General features: G+C 34.7%; 1 protein-coding gene across 1 annotated transcript in view; it reads right to left on the reverse strand.

Annotated features, from left to right (window-relative positions):
• Nucleotides 1–1,207: 1,207 nt before the first annotated feature.
• The window catches only part of PPP1R3A (protein phosphatase 1 regulatory subunit 3A), a 43,626-nt gene continuing 20,188 nt past the window's right edge, over nucleotides 1,208–24,645 (reverse strand). The window contains exons 2-4 of the mRNA XM_002818362.4: nucleotides 6,726–6,784; nucleotides 6,503–6,627; nucleotides 1,208–4,580 (exon numbers count right to left, since the gene is read on the reverse strand). Of these exons, the coding sequence (XP_002818408.3) occupies nucleotides 2,181–4,580; nucleotides 6,503–6,627; nucleotides 6,726–6,784 (2,584 nt within the window). The 3' untranslated portion in view covers nucleotides 1,208–2,180. The remainder of the gene's footprint in view (nucleotides 4,581–6,502; nucleotides 6,628–6,725; nucleotides 6,785–24,645) is intronic.

The raw sequence follows: 24,645 nt of genomic DNA on the forward strand, positions 1-24,645 counted from the left end.
ATTTCAAGGTCATAAGTAACGTTTGGAGATGCAGTTGAATCATGAATTATTTCTTCATTGAATTAAGAGAAATACAATTATTTCAAATCTTTTAAAATTTGTTTTGTCATATTAAAAATGTATAGGAGAAGATTTGGTAAGTTAATATTATCAAAAAGTAAATAAAAGACATAAAAAGTTATGTTGTCTTTTAAGAGAATAATTCTAGTTCAGACACCTGTGTTCATAAAGTAATGTAGTGTTCTCTGCAATAATGAGATATGGCATGTTGACTAAAACACTTAAAGGTAGAATTCAAAAACTGAGACATTAAGAACTAAGGAAATCCTAACCTTAACTTCATTGTAATTTAGACCTGTCAACAAAATTATCAGGATAGCAATTTTAGAGATTATTTCTAGGTACTGCTTACAGTACTTCTCTTGTATTGAATGAAATTGTTCCCTCTCAATCAAATATTTGCCCTAAGCTCTACTTTAGGATGTTTGTATTTGGTCAACTAAAAAGTTGAAGTCAAGCATTCATTTTCAATGGGACTTGAGAGTAGTATACAATTAGAGGATTTGGAAATAGTTATGCACCTAATAAAAATTAAGGAAATCATTTACTACCAGATGAAAGTCAGTATAAGTGTTTCATTCTTATTTTGTCTTCCCATAAATGCATATGTCTTAGCTATATGGGATGACATATGCAAGTTTTACTCATTGACTTTGCCCTTACAGGTAAATAAACAGATTGCTTTTTCTATCTGAAGATCAGTGTTACATGTTTTATGAAAGAATTTCCTATGAAAAAAGAAACAACCAAAGAGGCCTCCTCTGGGTGACTTTCTTCTATAATTTCAGTGAAGTCAAAAGTGTCACACTACGTACCTATGCCTAGAACTAGCTATGCAGCGTATCAAAGGAAGTGCTATGCCACAGAACAGAGCACAGAGTTTTGCATACAGTAGTCATTCAATAAATAGTTGAAATAAACTATGAGAATCTTTGCATTGCCTCTACTTGACTAAAATGATGAGTTTCATTATCATACACACTTAGCTATAGGTAATAACAGCACTCAAAGTCACTGCTATACTGGATATTCATTTCTTCTTCAGATTTCCACATTACCTGTTTGCCTACTGAAAATTGAGTTATCATCTAACAACCTGATAATCATATAATAAATATCACCAAAGACTGTTTTCTAAATGCACTTCGGGGGATAATTCATTGTCTTAGGAGAAAATATCAAAACTTTGAAGACAAAAATACAATGTGGAACAAATAGTCCATTTGGAAATTTTATTGTCATTTAATGCCTTATGCTTTATAGGTACAAATTCATTCTGAAGCAATGCTTGTGGAAATTTTAATTTACATTTTCAATTCTGAATAGTTGACATTGAAATAGTTCAGCTGTGTTACAGTCTTCCCTCACAAGAGAAAAGCATTGCTTAAAGAGAGGCCACCCACAGAATTTTGCAAAATTGAAAGAATCTCCCAATTGTTTCAGTCTTGTCAGATTTTGCTTATGAACGCCCTGACTTTATAGCTATAAAGAAGGTATAAGATGTGTGTGTGTGTGTGTGTGTGTGTGTGTGTGTGCATCAAGTATTACACTCAAGTGAACAGAATATGTTTAAGTTTGCATTTCAATATATATGGGTGTTTTCTTAAAAATATGAAAGGTTGAAATATTTGATCAATGAATCCTGATAAATAATAGTGTTAAATACAAATTTCATGTTCAATACTAAAAGACCAAAAAAGTCCTCTGCCATTGTCCATGTTTTATCTGTTTTTTAAAACCGTAGGGGAAAATATATACTCTCAGGGGAAAAAAATGAAGCTTTATTGCAAGAGAAATGAATGCAAGAAATAGCACTTTAAGTAGTGAAGAGATGTGAAGCATTGTAACTTCATAGCCTGCTAAGGAGCAACAGCTGTACCTAATTTCAACTTGACGTGCTTCAGATCTCATATTCATATAGGTATTTAACGATCCAAACATAATGGTCTTATATAGAATAATTACTTATATGAAGGAGCAAACTTATTCGCGTTCCTTTTTAAATGATCCTTCAAGAGAAAAACTGCACTGGATCTTTGAACAATGAATAGTCCCATTCACCAATCCAAATGTTTGGGGTTAAATAGCTTATCTTTTAAGAGACAATAGTAGTGCTGGGGTTACTTCTTTTTGACAGACTCTTTTTGTCTACCCTCTTCCCAGGATAGCCAGGACAATGACAAAAGGTAGAATGCCAAGCCAATCATTAAGTCATAATGGTAGACAGTTAGAAGAAATATCAGAAACAAAAGGAAATAAGGTATTTTAGAGTTGGTATATTTTGAAAACAAAGATTCATTGCCTTGAGCTTGACTTTCCTCCACACGAAGACTAGTAGATGCAGAGCTCTCAGATTGCTTTTCACCTGAAGAGTATAGTGATTGCCCAGAGTTTACTAATCCTTCATTTTCATGCCTTGCTTCTTCCATATTCTCAAGAGGTTTGCTGATTAAAATCATTGGCCCTAGAGATTTTTCCACACTACATTCTTCTGTTTGGAAAATCTGGCCTATGCATCTTTCTTTTCTACTACCTGATGTCACTATTCCTGAACTTCTGGAAACTTCTTCAGGTTTAGACTCAGAATAAGGGTGCTTCTCAATACCCTGGATTTCTCTTGTTGAATTATAAATATTTTCTGATTTCGTAGAAGTAGGTTGGCTAGCCATGGTAGCAACTGCATTCTCTACAGCAATTGCCTGCTCATTAGTTGACACTGAAATTTCAGTATGATGTTTGGAAAAAGGAGAGCTAGTCTGAGGAGCTCTATTAGTGTCTGAGTTAAAAGCAGAATGCACAATGGCATCCAAATCTGTTTTCTTTGATAATTCTTGAACCTGCCTATGATCTCTGTTTTCTGAAAATACCGTTTTGTCTGTTGGCAACATTCCCAACTGTAAATCCAGTTTTGAAGTTGCTTTTTGATATTCTGTAATGACCCGTGAGGATTCTTCCACAGATGTTGTATTTCCAGTGCCACATTTCTCCCTGTCATGTGTCTTCCTAGGATTGTACACAGACATGGTTTCTTCCTTCTCCATTTCATCTACACGTACATTACAAATACCTAAACGTGATTCCTTTTCAAAATCATTGTCATAGATTACACCTACTGTATCTCGTTGACAAAGAGTATAATGTGAATCATCATTTCTCCCTTCATGTGGATCAAACGCTGTTTCCTTTACCTCGATGGGCCTGTCACTTCGTGCTGTCTCTTCAGGTAGCTTAGCAATTATTGCTTTTTCTCTAGCAGACATGCTTTCTGGAGTACTTTCTGATGTTGTCTTAATTATATAGGCTGCACCAGCTTCTGCTTTCTCAGTAATACCATGATCAGCTAGAGAAGACAGTTCACAGCACACTGTTTCTTGGCAGGTAAACAATTCTTCTGTAGTAGCTTTCAAACTCCTCGTATTATCTCTTTTTCCCCACACGTCTTCACAATCTGTTTGTTCTTTGATATGCTCTGTTATGTTTGTCTTATTCTCTCTTGATTTTCCCTGACTTTCCAGAACATTCCAACTTTGTTTATGCTGTGGGCTATTATCCTGATCTTCAGAATTAATCCCACCTGATTTTTCTTCAACTTGGAAAAGATAATCATTCCTCAAAACATTTCCAGTTCTTGATGAACAAACTTGACCAGTTATCTCTCCTAAAGTGCTGCCTTCATTGGTCAAATGATGATGCTCTGGGGTTAACACAGCTTCTTCCCAACTTAAATTTGTCCTTGATGAATGAGACATGTCTGCTGTGATTGCCCGGGTGGGGATTGCGGTATCTTCGCTCAGCAGCGTAGTCAGGTCTCTGTTACTAGCTCCAATCCCTTCCACACTTATTTTAGGGTTGTCCGTCTTCCTTTCTTGGTCATGTAAGATTGTTTGGAAATTTTTTCTTTGTTTTTCATTAACACCTAAATATATTCTTTGTTCTTCATCATTCTTACCATTGCCATAATCTTCATTAGAAGATCCTTCTTCTGTTGATTCTTTGAGACATGCCAACGTATCTGAATGGAAATCTCTTCGTAAACATCCCAAATCTTTTACTTCAATTTTTTTAGCTCCTCCTTCATGTTTTTTATTAAGGTTTCCTGCCATTAGTTGATCTGAAGAGGGGCAAGGTATTTGCATTGTGCCATTGCCATGGGCTGGATTAGCATTATTATCCAGGACTTCTTTGCTGCCAGTGTGTAGTTGCACTAGTTCATAACTACTAGTATCTCCCAATGATGGCTTGATTTCTCCCATATTTGAAGTAGTTTCCTCTGAAGGTTGATGCGCACAGTCATTTCCTGAGGAATATTTTTCATTGCAGTAAAAATCTCCCTTTACAGAGCTTTCTGCTGATGAACTTGGAGACAGAGACCTTTGGAACAAGTCAGTACATATTTCACCACGGATTTGCTTCTTCTCTAACCCCTCTGCTTTATTTGGAAAATTGACTGGATCTGTTGAAAATGTATTCCTTTCATCTCTGGAAGCAGTAGTTCTGGTTCTTATTAAGTGTTGATTTATCTTATGGGATAGAAACAACAAAGAAATAATGACCATAAGATCTTTTTAAATATATAGTGAATTAGATAGGTTTTATTAACTTGGCTAGTAATTATCTGGTAGACTTATTTGACTGATTTCATTTATGGATTTCATATAAACTCTGGAAGCCAGATGTTTTGGGGAGATCCTTGCTGGCTATGACTGGGGAACGAGATAAGTAAGAAAGGGGGCCCAAATTAATCACTCTCCTTCCCAGCTTCCAAATATCACATTGTATTATTCAACTGTTCTTGCTTGTCATTGCACTTTCTCCTCACTTAGGCTATACACGTTGATAGCTCCATGCTAATCAATTAGAGAGCAGCTTCCTGGGTGCCCCTTGCTGCATTTACACTTGCTGTAGGTGCCCCCATTACAGTTTCTCTTATTAATATGTTTTCTGCAAAGCCTCTGCAAACTATTAATAGCAAAACGTCACTCAAAGAAAAGTGAGGGAGTTAATGTCTCTGCAAATTCTGTTTTAATGACCCTCTGCCAACTGGTACTCAAATGTATTTGAGCTCTTCAGTGATGCCAACTGTCAGGATTTAACAGTGAGATGCCTGTGTTTTTTTTTTCTCCTCATAACTGACATTTGCATGATCTCAATAATTATATGCAAATCTTACGTTTTCCCCTTCTTCTCACATAAGGCTCATGTTACTTGTCAACTGCACAGCTGTCTTGTAAGCCAATGCCTGTGGGTTCCACAGATTTGGTTGTATTTCCATCTATTATAGAGCTTCATTGTTTTATGCATTAACGTCAGCATGGAGCAAATTAGCATCTAAATTACAGCTCCCTGTTCATTTATTGAATGTACAATCTCAGTAACTTCTAAACAAACTTTTATATTTGAGCCTGCTCATCATAATGAGATGTATTGGTGAAGTATGTGATTTTTCAGGGCCCTTTCATTATATTCTGTGGTTTGAAAAAAAAATGGCCATGTTAACTTTCAGCTGGTGAGAATTCTCACAATGGGTGACAACTTTGTAGTTTCTTAAAGTTGAGACAAAGTAAATTGCATACTTTAGTGATGCAGCTCCCAGATCACTATAGAAAAACTGGAATATGTGGGGAAATAGATGAGCTCTATTTCTTTCCTGTTTCAGCACTGACACTTGAAGAGGCAAATGTCATTTTAATCTTAGATGATTATGAATCCATGTATTCCAATGATATGAGCTCCATCCAAATACAGTAAAGGATAGATTGCATTATGTGACTCATTTACTCCTATTTCTTCCTTTGTGATAAAAGTGCTGTATAAACCATCCCCCAAAAAAATTCCAAATAGATTGAATGCTCACCACGTATGAAACTTATAACAAATTTAATACTAAGTTGTATAGTACTGAATTTGTTTCTGGTTTTAAAATTATGGCACAGGCTATTTTCTTTTTACTTGGTAATTTAATACTCTACAATGATACAGAACTTGGAGATTCTCACAAGGATGGAATTTTTTTAAAAATGCGGTTACATGTGACAATCATAGACTTGTAGAGTAGGACAGGACACTAACAATCCTCTAGTCCAGCCCTCTCATTTTATAGAGGAATTTATGCTAAGTATACACTTGTCACAAAGATTAGAAATGCACATCAGGATAGTGCTACCTCTCCTGTAATTCCTGCAAACTATTACTCAGAGCCACTGGTAAAGAGATAAGAAATGAATGTCATTAATTTACCACTGCAGAGACCAGAAGCAACATACAGAAATCAAAGTGCCTTGTTGATCAAGCTAGAGATGCAAGGACAGAATAGGCTGTGCTTTCACATTTGCAAATTATATTAGTTGAAGCTATTGAAAGGCAGGCATTGCAGCATCTTTGAAGCAGAAATGCTTTCAAAAGAAATCATCTTCTCTAATACCGTGGCAACCAGAACACTTACCATCAACTCTAATTCTTTTTCATTATGTTCACCATGTTCCCTGTTTACATCTTTTACATTTTGATTACAGGCTTCCAAATCTTCCTTGTCCTCATGAGAACAAACAATTGTTGGGATATAGGTATCTGAAAAGTTAATATAATTGTGCCTATGTAAGATTGTTTTAATTGTAGACTTTAACAAAAGAGACAAATTTGGTTTCAAAATTAATGAAGAATATTACCTGTATTCTTTGGATTCTCAAAGTTATTTTCTTCTGATGTTACTGATGATTCTTCTTTACTGTTAAATTTAAAAGAAAATGTTATATATTTTTCTGGGACTGCATCTTCTAAGTATTTTTACACAGGGGGAAATTCAATCAGTAACAAGCCAAATAAACATTATATAGCCTTTCTTATTTTCCTATATTACTTGGGATTTTTTGAAATAAAAATGATCTTTTTGGAATGATGCAATAGTAAGTATTGGTTGTAGAAAAATTTAAAAGTAATTCAAACAATGCCACATTTCTAAACAGAGTGTGTTTCTCATATTAAAACTTATACAACCAAAGTAAAAATATATGTAAATATGGATTATTCTATCTTCAATGAATTTCATCTTTTCAAGTGAGAATGTTTTTCTCATGGCTTAATGATAAAATTTTATGAACTGAGAGTCCATTTATGGTCATGGAAATTGCTAACATTTCAATTAATTTTTTGTGTTCCATTTTACTCAAAATTCTTCCAGTTGGACTAACATTAACTCTCTCCAGAAAAGCAAAAAAACACAAAAAGTAAAAGTAAGAAAGAAACAAGCTAACTAAAAAACTGAAAGGCAGCTAAATTTATACTCAGTTAAAAGACTTTATATATGTATTGCCACAGGCCAATTTTAAAAGCAAGACTTTGGATCATTTATATGCAAGCATATACTTTCCTTCTTTAAAATGATTTGGGTTACATTTCCTTTTCTAGCATACCCTTCATACTGATTGTAAAAGACAAATACCTTTTTCCTTCAAATGTAATCTATTTGTAGTTGTATTGTGGAATCATTAGAGTTTAGATTTGTCCATGAAACTCAGTAGGAAAAATGTTGGTACAAAAAGCCCACTTTGTGTATAGTTATGTCACAAGTCAATTTATAAGAAATATTTGGCGCAGTATACACATTTTCTTGTACTGTCTCAACTGAATTTCCTTATGGTGACTATTCTCAAGGGCTTTTCTGCAACAAAAGAAATCTGGAAAGTTGGCAATGGCTGATAATTTGTGTAATAAGAGTCTAGACTTCATTGCATGAGCAATTCTGATCCAAATCCCAGGAAGGCCAATTTTATACTCACAAATCATGAAAAATTGAAAATTCTTCCATCCTGACCATGCAAGAAGATAATTCAGTTTTATATATTTTTATGAATCATAATTTTAACTTTACCAAAAACATTTGGTATCTTTAGTGGGCCCACATATAGAAAATAATGCTTCTATATAAATATAATTTTATTAGAAAAATATACTGCTTGCATAATTGATACTGAATTTATAAATCCATATTGCTTAATGAGGTCAAAAACTATGCCAAGGTTTATTTTTATGAAATCCAACTGCAGGCTGACACACCTTTCCTTCTCCCTGTACATGTTTATGTGCTTAAAAATATATAAACCATTAAACAGCATTTATTCATTCCTGCTTCCTCTCTATTCCCATACAATACAGAAAGTATTATTTGTAGAAGAAAAATAGTCAAAGATTTTTGTTCTTATCTAATCAAAATGCTATCAATCACTTCTCTAATTCAATTCTCTAATATAGTTTAATTCTTAAAAAATGGTCCAGTCAAAAGGACAGGAGCCTGCTTTAACTTACTTGGGGATAAAATAAGTATTCAACTATGTATTCTTATGTTACTGTCTTAAAATGTCAATATAGAAATATAGGAGAAAAACTTCAAATTCAGGGACAAGTACAAATAAAAGTAGAAATAAATGAAATTTATGAAATATCTATAAACAAAAACAGAAAATATGTAAGATTTCTACGGGGAAAGCAATAAAATTATATCAAAGAATGTTAATGATCCTCAAAAAGTTGATAAACATACCATGTTCATAGATAGAAAATATTATGAAGATGTCAATTCTCACAAATTGATGTACAAATTCAATACTAATCAAAACACCAAAACATTTTTATAGAATTTGAAAATATTCTAAACAGAAAAATAAAGGGCAAATGATGGCTAAAATGTTTCTGAGAAATAGCAGGGAGGAGGAACTTTATCAGATTAAGTATTTTTAATGAAGATTTATTTATTAAGATAGTGTTATATTGGTACAGAGTCAGGCAAACTAATAAGACAAGATTGAGAGCTTAGAACTTTGGTATATGACAAATGGTATATCCAGAACATCGGTCTATGACTAACATAGCATGTCAGACAACAGGAAATATGGTACTTTTCAGTAAATTGAGATAGAGAAAATGGCTACCAATTGGATTTAGATCTTAAATGTCAAAAACCTTGAAATTCTTAGTAGAAAATATATGTGAATATCTTCTGGGCCTAAGAGTAGGAAATATTTTCTTAAGAAAAAAGAAAAAAAAGATTTAAAAAATTGGTCAGTTTAACTGTAGTAAAATTTAAAATGTTTATTAAGAGACTATGCTGTAAAAATAGAAGTTACAAAGTGGGAGAAGATGCTTTCATTACACAAAATCAACACAAATAAGCATCAAGAATACATAATGAACTCCTACAAATCAACAAGAAAGTACAAACAATTCATTGTGTGTAGGGGGGCAAGGGTGCAGACATTTCAGAGAAGAGAAAACACATAGCCAATAAGTACATAATGGGACAGTCAGCATTATTGGAGAATAAATGAAATCAAGACCACAAAGAGTTATAATTTTATACTCATTTAATTAATAAAAAATTAAAAGTCTATTAATACCAAGAGTTGAAGATGGTTGAAGCTGCAGGCTTTTTTTATTTTTTTGGAGACAACGTTTTGCTCTGACATCCAGGCTAGAGTCCGGTATGCAATCTTAGCTCACTGCAACTTCCACCTCCCAGGTTCTTGTGCCTCAGCCTCTCAAGTAGCTGAGGTTACAGGCACAGACACGTGACACGACATCCTGCTAATTTGTATTTTAGTAGAGACGAGGTTTCACCATGTTGTCAGGCTAGCCTTGAACTACTAAGCTCAGGCAATCCACCCGCCTCAGCCTCCTAAGGTGCTAGAATTACAGGCATGAGCCACTGCACCTGGCCCCCAGGCTTTCTTGTACATTGCTGGTGGGAGAATAGGTAAAACCACTTTGAAAAACAATTTGACTGACATTATCTTCAAAATTCAACATTTATATAAATGATGACCACTACTTCCACTCCCAGGTGTATACCCAAGAGAAACTCTTGCATATATTACCTGAGATATCTAAAGGAATTTTCATGGTGTCATTGTTAACTGGAATGTTCAAGGTGTCATTGTTAGCTGTATAAGTCTTGAATCAATCCAAATCAACAGAAGAATAGATACAAAACTATTAATATCACAAAAAGGAATATTATACAACACTCAAAATTAACAGCACAGAAACAAACAATATGGATAAATCTTAGCAATATAATATTAAATGAACCATTCCAAAGTATAACAGAAGACATTCTTTTTATTAAGCTAAAAACTACCTATATATGTAAATATACATATACCTATATATGTAAACATCCCTTGCCATATATATTATAAAGTTATATATAACTATATATACCTCTGTAATTTATATTATATAAATATGTTAAATATTATATATAGGTATATATAGCTATAACTGTATAATTTATATATAACTATGTATATAGCAAGGGACAAGTAATTTTATTTAAATATATAGGTAGTATTTAGCTTAATAAAAAGAATGTCCTCTGTTATACTTTGGAATGGTTCATTTAATATTATATTGCTAAGATTCATCCATTTGTTGTATGTCTCTGTGGTTTGTTATATATTATAAATTACATACATATAGCAAGGGATAATTTAATAATAAATAGTTACACTAAAAATAACTTGATTTTCAAGATATTATGGTTATATCAGGTGGTGATACGGTTTGGCTGTGTCCCCACCCAAATCTCATCTTGAACTGTAACTCCCACAATTCCCACATGTCATGGGAAGAACCCAGAGGGAGGTGATTGAATTATGGGGGTGGGTCTTTTCTGCACCTTTCTCATGAGTCTCACAAGATCTGATGTTTTTAAAAACAGAAGTTTCCCTGCACAAGCTCTCTCTTTGCCTGCTGCCACCCATGTAAGATGTGACTTGCTCCTCCTTGCCTTCTGCCATGATTGTGAGGCTTCACCAGCCATGTGGAACTGTGAGTCCATTAAACCTCTTTCTTTTGTAAATTGCCCAGTCTTGGGTATGTCTTTATCAGCAGCATGAAAACAGACTAATACAGGTGGGTCAAATTAGGGAGAAGGAATCAGGAAATGAAATGAGTAGAATTCAGTCACTGTTTTGGGTGGTTGTTTTGCAGGTGCTTATTAATAATTTGAAATATCTAAACAGTTCAATTCTAGTTTCAAATAATTTATGAAGACAGATTACTCTCCAGCCCACATTAGAGGATGCCTATTAATAAAATGCCACTCTGAAATTCAAAGTACGAGTCATATGACCAATTACATCTAAAGAGTTGAATTCAAGAGCTTTAGAACATTTGAGAAAAAAGACAAAGAACTTGATGGTTGATGATGATAGGGCCCAGAACTATGACAATTGTGACATGAAGAAAGTATACTTTTGAATATCTCTCATTTCCCCTTTATGTTCCCTGAGTACTTTTTGATAAAGGAGAGTTTCATATTTTTCTGTGGCTAACACAGCGCCTGACACATAATAGTGGCATAAGAAATGCTGTTGAGTGAATAAATGCACAGCATCGTTTCCACCCTCCCTCCTCCTCTCTACCTTTTGCCAGCATTACTATGACAGTGTTCTTCTCTTATTTCTTCATCTAATTTCAGAAAATAATCTAATATTTTAAAATATGTATATTTTTGTTTATCTTCTAAGACTTAAAGTATTACCCCTTCAGAGTTCAGGACAATGTTTTCAATTATAGAGTCAATAATGAGTCAAGATTTAAGCATAATTTTAAAATTATTATAATTTTAGAAATTAAAAAGTAAAAAAGAAATTAATTAATGGAACACTACTTTGTTTCCAGTGTACCTTAAATTATATAATATAGTCATCTATATTATTTAATCATGGTTTTTCTAATAGATATTTTAAAATATCTGTGTGTCATGAATTATAACAAACACTGAGAAATTGAAAATAAATATGCCCTAGTTTCTTATCTCAAGGAAGCTATAATGTGAAGATGGAAATAGACATATCAACAGGTAATTATAATTACTATAAGTGATAAGTATTATAATAAACAATGGGATATGATAGATATTCTCTTAGAAATAAGAAGAAATGACAGAAGTTATCAGGAGACTGTTGGAGGAATCAGGAAGTTTATCTCAAAGTTACTAACATTCTGATTTAGGTTTTAGGGATAACTAGAAGTTTCCCAATTAGAGAAGAATACAGCTACTGTAGGCAGAGGGAACAACAGGAGGCCAAAGACAAGACTAAAAAAGCACAAAACGGCCAGGTGTGGTGGCTCACACCTATAATCCCAGCACTTTGGGAGGCCGAGGAGGGTGGATCATGAGGTCAGAAGTTTGAGACCAGCCTGGCCAACATAATGAAACCCCATCTCTACTAAAAATACAAAAAATTAGCCAGGTGTGGTGGCGGACACCTGTAATCCCAGCTACTTGGGAGGCTGAGGCAGAATAGCTTGGACCCGGGAGGAGGTTGCAGTGAGCAGAGATTGTGCCATTGCACTCCAGCCTGGGCGACAGAGCAAGACTCTGTCTCAAGAAAAAAAAAAAAAAAAGCACAAAACAAAAAGTCTCATCTAGAAACAATGAAATGTTCAGAGGGGCTGGACTCTGTTTGGGGAAAGAATGCCAAGGGGTAGAATGAGAGTTAGTTCAAGCCAGATTGTAAAGGGCTTAGCATAGCAGGCAAAATGAGGTTGAATTATTTAGGTACTTTTTAACCAGTGGCATGGGGGTTAGGGCTAAACAGGAGAGAGACATGGTCAGATTTACATTTACCAACCAATTTCTGGAGGTAATGTACAGGAGAAACTGGACGGGATGAGCCACAATGGAGCAGAAAGACTAATCAGAGGCTCCTGAAACATTTCAGGCACAAAATGGTAAGGGCAAAGGGTACTATTAATTAAGAAAGAGAAAAAGAACCAAATATGACTTTTAATTTTTGATGTAGCATAAATATGATTTGATCAATACGCTGTACATAGATTTTTTAATGCCCTTCTCTACCCAACCTCAGTCGCATTCATCAGAATTAGAAAATCTACATTGTTGCCCCTTCCAAGACCTAGGCAAAGACAGGTAACTGAGGCGTCCTACACTACAAGTCAGCAAGGTCTTGAATTAGTCTGCAGATTGGTTTTGATGTTTTATGTGCTGGGTGACTTGCTTCCCAGGAGTTTATGTGGACATCTTTTTCAGGGTTCCTCTCTAACCTCTGGCACACATGTCTAGATGGTGAACCAGCAAGTTATTTCTAGGTTTCTGATTCCAGTCGTTCACTGAGGAAAATAAAATGTTTTCTCATTCACACTAGTCACCTGGGTCCATAACATTCTAAGGAGTTCTTACCAACCTTTAGAATGCCCTCTTGAGCATTCTACTAGATGAATTTCTAAGGAACTAGAAATCAAGTTCACAAAGGAACTTTAAACATCTCAGTTGTTTAGAAGCCCTGTTAGCTTGTCTCTCCCCTCTCTCATAAATACAATAGATCTCAAATACAACAATAGTTCCCAGAATTGCCTTTCTTGTAAAAAACTTCAGGCCTTACCTCTGTAAAATCTAAATTAATATAGACCTGTATACAGAGGTGAAGATGGGGAATAGAGAATGATGGTGCTAAAAATTTCCTAAAATGATTTTGATGAGAGGGCAGATTTGCAAACTCCTAGTATGGACAACAATGCATCTCACTGCCCCACCGGATTTAGCTATGCAGACTGCTCCTCCTTAGATGATAGACAGGTGTGAGAGTCATTCCTTTAGTTGCAATTCCTGGTCCCAAACCCAGTTCCCCTGCTTCTTACTAGTTTCATATGAGTTTAAAGCATGCTTTGCTACTATTTACATAACTCTAAAGATATCAAGAGATAAAGAATTATGCAGAGGTTTCTAATTTGGAGATCTAAAAGGATGGAACCACCATTACTTGACATGGAGATTTAAAAGGAAAAGCATGGGTGAAAGAAAGAGGATAAGCTTTATTGAAGGAAATATGTTAAACTTGTAAACTCTTTAACCAAATGGGAAGTGAAAACTAGTGTTTGTTGAAAGGAAAATGCCCAGATTGACATTTTTTCCTTTTTCCCTTACAATATCATTGCACAAAGGCTTGCACTATCTTTATAAGTTGAGGTAAATTTTCCCTCACTTCAAAGAAATGAGACATAATATTGAAATTTTATGTGATGACTTCTAGTAGACATTAAATAAATATGCACTGAACATAATAAATGAATGTTTTCCAGGCAATAGTTACACTTGTAAAATGTAGTAGCAATTTTAAATTTATAGCAATCTGTATTTATTCATTAAATCCATCATCATTTAACAAATATTTAGTGAGTACCCACCAATTGTGAAATGTTGTGCTGGATTACCGCAAAAAGCAAGACGGAGTTCCTGCTCTCACAAGCTAATGGGAAGAGTGGACAAGTACATAAAGCAACAGCCCCAGGCTATGATAACTGTGTGCTCCCTGAGGAACAGAGTGGGGTAGGAATACCTTCTAGAAGGACATGGCCTGTAAGCTGAAACCTAAATAAGAAGCCTTAGCTAGAGAAAAGGAGAGAAGCAATTCCAAGCTTAAGGCATTATATGCAAAAACCTTATCAGTAAAAAAAAAGAATTATTCTCAACATGTCAAGCAATCCAAGGTACAATTTAGTAAAAATGAAAGACTAAAGGCCCAGGGCACCAACCAATTGGTAGTCAACTAGCTTAAGAGGCACAAATTCAAACCCAAACAGTGCCTCTCAAAATGTGGTTCACAGACCTCCTATGTGAAAATGACCTGGTACTTATAACAAATGCTGCTTCAGGGGCCAGAAATCGGATCTACTGCATCAGCGTCTCTGAGTGGGCAGTGGGAATCTGCATTTTTAACTGGAACCTCAGAGTTAGCTGAAGTGCACTAAAATTGGATCTACTGAATCAGCATCTCTAAGTGGGCAGTAGGAATCTGCATTTTTAACTGGAACCTCAGAGTTAGCTGAGGTGCACTAGTGCTTGTCTAACTACATATATTAAAAAAGAATATCTGCAGGCAGACACTCAGACTCCAGGAATGTGGTACACGAAGTGCCTCTTTATGTCTCAAACTTTTCCAGCAAGTTACACACAATTATGCCATAGCTCTATGCACAAAAGAATAAATGTTTGTGTATTTCATATGTACCCAGGAAAGAAGAAACACATTGAAGAATAGACCCATCATCTTCTGTGACTTACAGAATAAAATAATGAAACATCAATGGGGTAGAAATTGAAGGACATTTTCAACCTATCTAATAAAATAAGTAAGCAAAAAATTATTTGTGTTTCTAAGTCAGCTATTAATCATTCAAAAATGTGAGTTCTACAGACTCTACCTCTGAGCCCCATGCAACTTACAGAAAGTTTATTTTACTTTTTATGCCAAATTCCTCTCAGATTTGTAAGAGACCTCATACTTGGATTGTCTCATCCCATCATTTTACAGAGAAAAGAAAACTAAAGCCCAGTTAAACAATATGGCAGAAGTCATACCAACCAACTAATGGCAAATCCATAACTAGCTCCAAGTTTCTTAGTCATTATGTTAGTGTTCTTTCCATAAAGGGTCAATCTGTGGTGAAAAAAAGCAAAAAAAAAAAAACAAAAAACAAAAAACAAAAAAAATCTGCATGCAAATCTCAGTCTTTCTGGTTACTTAACACTTACTAACTCAATTACTCACCATGTGACTTCAGTCAAGATACTTAATCAACCTCTCTGCGCCTCATTTTTCTCCAAAATCTTGCCTACTCCTAACGCAGTAATTATTTAGCATAGTTTCCAACACATGAAAGTGTTTAATAAATTATTATTGTTATTAGGAAATGTAGTAAATGGCACACTGATCATTAATTCCACATTATCACAAAAACCAATTTGTTTGCTGCTTCTTTTACTCTGAGTTATCTATATTTTTAATGTTTACAATATTCTCTCATATCTTTAATATTCAAGGTACTTCTAAGAGTAAAATTTGCAGTCCATGATAGCATACTTGCTCAGCCATGTAAATATACCCTTATTATCAGAAGAGCACCCTTCAAAGAAAAATCATTAGATCTTCAGTGACAGTAACCTTTTGTTTAAAAGTATCCTTTCTAAATACAACATACACTGGCATGATAATTTGCACCTTCTTTCATTACCCAATTGATTTATTCAGTGCCAGGATTTAGGCACCATGTTAATATTACTGCAGTTTCTGGATATGTTGCACTTTTGCTTTTGGAATTACAATTAATTTTAACACTGTCAAAATGTAGCCGTTTTTAGTATAATAATATGGTTTTTCCAAAGGTCCTATAATGCCATTGTGCTAAAACCCCATATGTCTCTTAAAAAATGAGCAAAACCTCTTAAAGATCTGTGCCACAAAGTCTAAGTCTGATGTGATGGAATTACCCAACCAGTTAAGGCAAATGGCAGGATTAGGTTGTAAGCAGCAAAGTCTAACTCTGCTCCAAGAGGAATGAAAATGTTGGCATGAAAAGGGATCATTTCCAAAGTGAATCATGAATATTGTATTTGTGTCTCCTTAATCCTCAGCCTGAAAGTGCTTGGAATTTTCTAAACAGGACCAAACTTGGAATTCTTGGGCATCACCTCTCACTCTATGATAAACAGCTAAAAAGTAAATGTGAAATTACTCAAGTTCAGACCAGCCCTCTTCGTTCAAAGCTTGTGATCTCCTTTCTTTCGCTCTCCTTCTCTCCGCAAAAGGAAAATAAATGACCTTTAAAATCAGAAATATGAGCCTCCTTTGAGATTTTTTAAAAAGTCACTCAAGAATAGTATATCATTGGCACTAAGTGGACACGTACAGAAATGTCGAACAGGTTTTCCAAGGGTAAATAACTATATAGTGTATTGTGGACTGTTTCTTTTCATAATGTTATGTTGCAGCTTCTCTAAAAATTGACTTTCTAGAACTCTGCCATTTCATAGCCACTCATATATTGAAGAAAGGAAGAAAGTAAAGACTTATACTTAACAATAGGCAAAATTCATAATACATTAGCCAACTACTACAGCTTAATATATTTCCCTTTGGTGTTACAGGACTGGCTAGTCTTCTCTTGATCAAGAATAAAACCAAAAGCAGAAGAGAAACATTTGATTAAAAGAGGGATCAGTGTCTAATTGTGAAGAGAAGCGCCTGAGGAAAAACAAATTTAAGGAATTATGCAGAAGGAATTAAGGATGAAAAGATGCATTAGGTTCAGTTTCTTGATGATAATGCCAGAAATGAAAACGAAATGAATACAGTTTGGCATGATTAACAGGCATTGAAAGAAGCAAAAAATAATCTCATGAAAAACAGTGAGAATTTTTAAAATGTCTTTATATTCTTCTATGCTGAATCTGGGGACTAATAACTGACACAGTAAGGCACATCGTTTTGTTTTGGTTTTGACCGACACATTGTTTTTTTGTGGGCATCACATTTCTTATCTGTAAAGTGAAAGCTCTGGATTAGATTAGAAGGCCACAAATACAATACACTCATGCTGACCTTTCTCTCTAACACTCATGGCAAGCACTGATAACAGATAAAGGGACTTTCTTGCTGTGGCCATATTGAGCCCCATTACCTTTCTTTTATACAGCCAGGCAGCCACTATCCATCAACCCCTTCATTGCTCAAAATTGAACCAATTTCACTTCCCAGCTTTAATATTAAATAACATGCCTTGCAGTTTAAGAGCTCTACATTTGTATAACTAATAGGAGTATTCTCAGTATCATTTAGAGGTATTTAATTGAAAAAATTCTTAATATTTTTCAAAAACAAAAATGCTGGTAGAATCAATAGAAGTAACTGCTAACCTAAAATTGCAATATAGCCAAGGATAAATTGTCAATTAAATCATATGATCAGTATTATTAATTTAAATTTAATACCACAGAAATCTCACCAGCACAGCTTGTGAGCTAGCCTTATATTATTTCTACTACATGTAATGGAATGGTTTATTTCCATGATATTTTATTTATGGCAAAGAAAACCTTTTCAAAAGTAAAACATTACCAATATCTATAATTTATTAAGAAAAATACATTGAATATACCTATTATAAAAGCTAATTTATTAATTTTAAAATGTGACTATAAACCATGGAAAACCACAAGTCCATTGGGGAAACTGTACTAAACTGCTCAAGCATTCAAGTAACTTAGAACATACCAGTATGTTTGTGACCAGATTGTTTCATTGAATTATCTTCATCTTTGCATAAAACTTAGTTGTTGCACTTCTAAAAATCTTCTCTATTTCTATACCTAAGTTAGAATATTGCCCAGTACCTCGGAGCTTGATCTTACTGAAAACAAGAGGTACTTTGCCTTATTGATCCAGGAAATTTCAACAGCAGACAGAAAAGCAACTGAAAAACAATCTTATTGGAGAATTCTTTGCTAAATCTCTCTTCAAAAAGTTTCTTCATTTTTTTTTTAACTCTTCAGTTCCTACCAAGGATAACAGGTCTAAATTTGCTTTGTCGTGACAAAGTGGTAGGTGGTGGTGTTTTTTTCTAGCTCACCCCAAAGCAAATAGGGAGAAAAGACATTTTAGACTTAATTCTCTGATTGGATTGGGCACCATGTGTGATTCTGTAGAGCTGTGTACTCTCCAAAGAGGCACTCAATTATCAGGATCTAATGCATAACTAAGTAGAATCTTGGAGGTCCAAGTGCGAACCAAAAAACATTTAGGTTGCTTTGGAATGAGATGTAATTACAAGCAGCATTCATAAATTGTAAGCGGAAGAAGACTTACAGATAAACCTGGCCCAAAGAACTCCATTAACCTGCCAATCATATTCAGTTGAGAGAAAAATACAAATGTTTTTCAGTGATGGATACTGGAACAACTGAATATACTTCAGAGAGATACCATTAAAAAAATCTCAAACTTATTGGCCTAAAGTCCTTATTTTACTTGCGTTCTTAAACAATAGTCATCCTTGGAACAGGTGGGTAGGTAGCAAGAAAGTAGCGATTGTCCAGCTGAGAGTCTTGCTACCTCAGAAGTCTTATCTCTACAATTCTGTCTCCACAATTTCCTCACAACATAAGTGCTGACAGCTTTATACTACCTACAGCCTTCAAAAATAATCAGTGTATTGTCATGTGCGTTTTTTTCCTAGGGATACTAAATTTCAGGCAATATTTTCTTCATAATGATGCTAATTTTTTGTGATTGTATAAAAAATTATTAGAGTCATGACCACTGAGACAACTAATTCCATTTCAACAAAACCTGTTTCCTCCATGGAATCTACAGTAAACTTCACCTAAGTCACTTGATTTGTTAAATATCGAGCTCTAACTTCCAAACTCTACAGTATTTGAATTAACATATTATTTTGAAAACTGTTGTTAAGAAAAGGTGATCTTAAATGTAAACTAATATTCTCAGTATATGTTTGGAAGGGTTTGGAGAAGGAACGAATACAGGAGGACATGAGACTTCTGAACTTTGAAATCATATCATTCAGAAGTGACAGCTCTCAGGAGAGGGATATCTTACCCAATAGGGTAGAAGGTGTGAGCTCACAGCATCAAACCGCAGCCACTCACCTGAGCACGTGTGGCCTCTAATATTCCCTAAGATGGGATGTTTTCATGTGGTTTGTTTATTTTTTAAGGAGAAAAAAGTACCAAACTTCAACTTTTTTCCCCAGCTTCTATCTCATTCCTGGCTCTTGACAAAGAATTTCAAATGTGTGTCAATAGCCCTCCCATTATCTGGAGAATAAATCATGTGAAATGATGCATAACTCAATAAACATCCTGGAAAAGCAATGCTTCAATATGTTTTATGGTAAATCATAGATTTTACATTTGTTAAAAGAACACCAGATATCTTAAATAATTTGGACTAATAAAATTAAAGCATGCCAAAGCACGTTAGAATGTTAAAAGTAGTCAAAACAATGAAGTGAATATCTTATTTAAATATTAACTTTAAAAGCTATGAAGTCATTTTTTAGATCCTGGGCATGTTTCTGGATTGCTATGCAATCAAATATATGTCTAGTATTTCCTCTATGTTTTTGTTTATATTATCAGTTACTGCTTTATAGTTTTTATAAGTGGTTAGATGCCTCTATGATATGAAATCTGTTGAATTTATATTTTCAAGCAATTCCATTTTACAAACATATTTTCAAATTAGTTATTCTACTTATGCTAATCATGCCATAAATTAATGTATCAGGGATAATAGAAATACAGTAAATTGGGTTAGTTTGCATTAAAATCCAAACAAGGACCCTATTATTAAACTGGATCTGTATTGAACAGCATTTGAAAAGTTTTCTACGCAGATTCAGTAAGTCTTAAAGCATTATTTCTAAATTTAATGCTTTGATGAACTTACGTCACACATTAAAATCATCTTAATGCACCTTTTTGTCAATTCTTCACAATAGTATTACAAAAGGAAGAGAAGAGAGGATATATTTATAAAGCAAATGAAAAAGAACTCAATGGAAGCCTATCAGGCTACCTGTTGATGAGCGTATAAGAGAGTCATTAATATGCGGATCATTGACATGATAGGCCATAATGACTCCTCCAGGGACTATCAGTCTATTGTGTCAGAGACTAGTTGGGGATTCATTAACGTGCAGACGCATGACTTCTTAATATGCAAATTATGAACGCAAAGCACTGAGGCATACCTCACAAATGTTCACATTTTGTGTTACACATTTTCTTTGTCAACCCCTCACCCACACCTTTTGTGAACTATTTTGTTTCTTCCATCCTCTGTCACAGATTTCTTCATAAAAGAGCCTATACTGATATGGAACCTACCACTTCACATTCAGAGAACTCCTCCTCTTCAGCTCATGGGTTTTTTTGTTTTGTTTTGTTTTGTTTTTTGGTTTTGGGTTTCTGTTGTTGTTTTTTACTTAAGGCTAGTTTATACATACAAACCACTTGCTTGCATTGTTTTGACTAAACCAGTCGAAATTCAGTACAAAATCTACTTTTATATTTTTCTCCAGTGTGAAATTGGTTTTTGGCTAATGACATATCAAAGTGAAGAAAGCACTTGTTTTTAAAAATGAAACATGAGTAGAATAATTAGCAGTTGAATAATTTGGACTGAAGGTGGGGAAAACATAGCGGAATGGAATACTGAAAAAGAGAGCAGAGAAAGGCCCAAGAGAGGACACCAGATAAAAGAATGCAATTAAATCAAGTAAGAGGATTTGATACCAATGTAACACAATAAATGAGGAAACAGATGTAAGCCACTCAATGTCTGGCATACAGCAAGCAAGTAGGAAGCATCAACTATTATTATTATATTGGCATTTTGCATTTATGCAAAAAAATGAATAGACACATTCCCTTTTGAAAAAATGTGAAAAAAACATATGGAGTAAAAGTTGTTCGGTCTTTGAACTAATAGTCTATGAAGAAGGGAATCAAACTTACATTCCTGCAACAGAATTAGCTACAGAATCCATGGAAAGGTATTCAAGAATTTTTTGAAGCCTATTCACATGCCATGTTATGGAAAATATGTTATGGTATAACTTTTCATATGAGACTTTGAATATTGCTTGTATTTACTTTCTTGACACTTCATAATTCTAGCCTGATCTAAAGTACAACACAATCTTTCATTACTATTTCTCTCTTAAATTTCAGGAGATACAGACCCTTAGTTCTTTACTTGTAAACTCCATATATCCTAAGCACTGCAGTGGGTCTACAGAAGTCTATATTTATTGAGTATAAAATAATTTTATCTCCATATAAATTAATTTGTATAATTTTTAAGTTAGCTTTAAGGTCCTCACTATCTTGAGGAGATCCTACATAGATTTTATTTGATTAAAACTCTTTAAATATGAGGTAATATGTTTTAGAATAAATTATGCTTATTAACATGATTATCACAAGCAGCTAATTACACTTCTTATTCTGGCTAACGTTAATTTCAATATTAAACGCCAGAAAACATCAAATAGTTACTGGAGTTTGAAGCTGCAGTGAGCTATGATTGCACCACTGCAATCTAGCCTGAGCAGCAGAATGAGGCCCTGTCTCTTAAAGGGAAAAAAAAAAAAAAGTTATGCAAATTATGTAGGAAGCTTAGAAGTTTACAGTACAGACACCATCTTATATTTGCTGGAGCCACCCACTGGAGGGGATGAAGGAGGTCAGGATGAGCTTATAAGTGCCAAGACAACTTGCCCTGTTGAAGGCTTTTGGGTCCCTGATTAAATGAGTAGAATTTATTACCAGAAAATCCTAAGATGAAGTGAGAAGCATTCACTAAGATGACTACTGTTGAAGATTAGTGTAAGAGCAATATGGTGTTCTGGAAAGGTCAAGTTGAGAACCAGATAAAAGGGGAAAGGCAAACAGCAGGTGACTGAGGAAATGGATCATGCACTGGGATTGCTAAAGGAGTGAAGTGCAAGAGCCAAACTCTGCTGAGATGCAGTTATGTTGATAAGGACGGGGATCGCTGTCACACTTTTAACAAAGCAGCACAGGACATTATAGTCAACACTTGGAAGGACACTGCTACCCATTGGGTTTAAAGGACTCAATCTGTCTATTGGATATGATACCAATTCAGAGTAATGTTGGATAAAATTCAACATGTGTTCATTCAACAAATATTTAATTTGTACTGGGCTGGAAGCTAAACCACTAGCTCAGGCTGACATCAAATTCTGCCTTCATAAAGTTTACAGTCTAATGAAGGATAACACAAAACAGGCTTTAAAATCACAGCTGTAAGCTTAATGATTGGGGTAGCATGGAGTTCTATAGAAGAAAATAAGAGAACTAAGTCAAACTCAGAGAACAGAGGTGGCCAGGGAAGGCCTCCTGGCAGAGGGAGCATTTTGTTTGAGTCCTGAGGGCTTAGTATGACTATTGAGATGAAGAAGACAGAGCAGAATATTCCAGGCAGATGGAATATCAAGGGCCATGGTAGTGAGAGAGATATAAGTGTCCAACAAAAACAACTAAAAGATGAGTACAATTAGATCTTAGTGACAAAGATAATGATAAAAATTTTCTCTTTGACCAAACTCTAGCCAGGCTCTTCAGGCCCATGTTCTTGACTAGGCCTCAACCCTGGCCTACACGAACTACAGCCTCTCAACACAAATGGTTTTGTCCTCCTCCTTTCCCCACAATAAAAGACTTAAGCAAATACTAACATCTTTTCTAAAGCTCGAGGCCATATTTCTAGGATGACCCCAGCCATACTTAAAGTGCCTGCCTGAGAAAGCTCAAGGCTGCCAAAACAATTTATTGTTCGTTCCAGCCAACACCTGAAGATAAGGCCCTGGCCACCATTTCTTAGAGCTTTTACTAAAAATGGCTTAAAAGTGTAAATCCTTTCTCTGTGTGTTAAGATGTATATGTATGTGCTACAATTCAGTATTGTCTTTTTCCAGGGCCTGAAAGCCATTTCATTAAAATGTAATCATCAGGAAGGATAGGGTCTCTATTTCCCAGTCTATGGAAGGATAGAATCCTAACTAGAATTTCAAGCTAACAGACTGACTGGCCTAATCAGCATTTATAAAGACCAGTACTTTGCAATTTTTCGGTTTCCTGACTCTACTAAGAGTCAGGAACTCACCCGGATCCTATTTGCCCCTTCTCTACTTAAAAATTCTTCCTTAAAAATGCCCTTGGAACCAACCCAAATGTCCAACAATGATAGACTGGATTAAGAAAATGTGGCACATATACACCACGGAATACTATGCAGCCATAAAAAATGATGAGTTCATGTCCTTTGTAGGGACATGGATGAAATTGGAAATCATCATTCTCAGTAAACTATCGCAAGAACAAAAAACCAAACACCGCATATTCTCACTCATAGGTGGGAATTGAACAATGAGAACACATGGACACAGGAAGGGGAACATCACACTCTGGGGACTGTTGTGGGGTGGGGGGAGGGGGGAGGGATAGCTTTAGGAGATATACCTAATGCTAAATGACGAGTTAATGGGTGCAGCACACCAGCATGGCACATGTATACATATGTAACTAACCTGCACATTGTGCACATGTACCCTAAAACTTAAAGTATAATAATAAAATAAAATAAAATAAAAATAAACTAAAAAATAAAGTCAAGAGCAAAACAAAACAAAAAAAATGCCCAGTCACCTCTGTACCAATTCAAGCTGAGTTCAGTTCATGATGTACCCCACTTCCTTATTGCAGTAGTGTATTATTGATTAAAATCTGTGCTTACCACTTCATCCAATGTCTTTAAAAAGAAAAATGAATACTTTCTAAAAGTTTACTTCATTCTAAATAAAAATGCCACACTGTGTGATATACCTTTTTTCCCAAAGAAATGTTCCCTTTTTTCCCAAGTAATCACTGAGGCAGCAAAGTATCTTTAATAAATATATAAAGCTTATCCTTTGTATCTGAACGTCCCACATCCTTAATATTGTTATTAATACTTAAAAATACTTCATGCCACACTTTCTAAAGTGTTGTTTTATTTGGATTTACTAATTTTTACTTATTTAAATAGCATTATTCTTTTGGTGGATAGTGTGACTAGTTACAAGATTTTCATTATTTTTAAAATTATAACTCAAAACACCAGTATTTATGTCCTTTGTTTACATCAGTCATTCTCAACCTTTGTGCACACTGGAGTAGTCTGGAGACCTTTTAAAAAT

This window comes from Pongo abelii, chromosome 6 (genome assembly GCF_028885655.2).
Source record: "Pongo abelii isolate AG06213 chromosome 6, NHGRI_mPonAbe1-v2.0_pri, whole genome shotgun sequence".
NCBI classification, from domain to species: Eukaryota; Metazoa; Chordata; class Mammalia; order Primates; family Hominidae; genus Pongo; species Pongo abelii.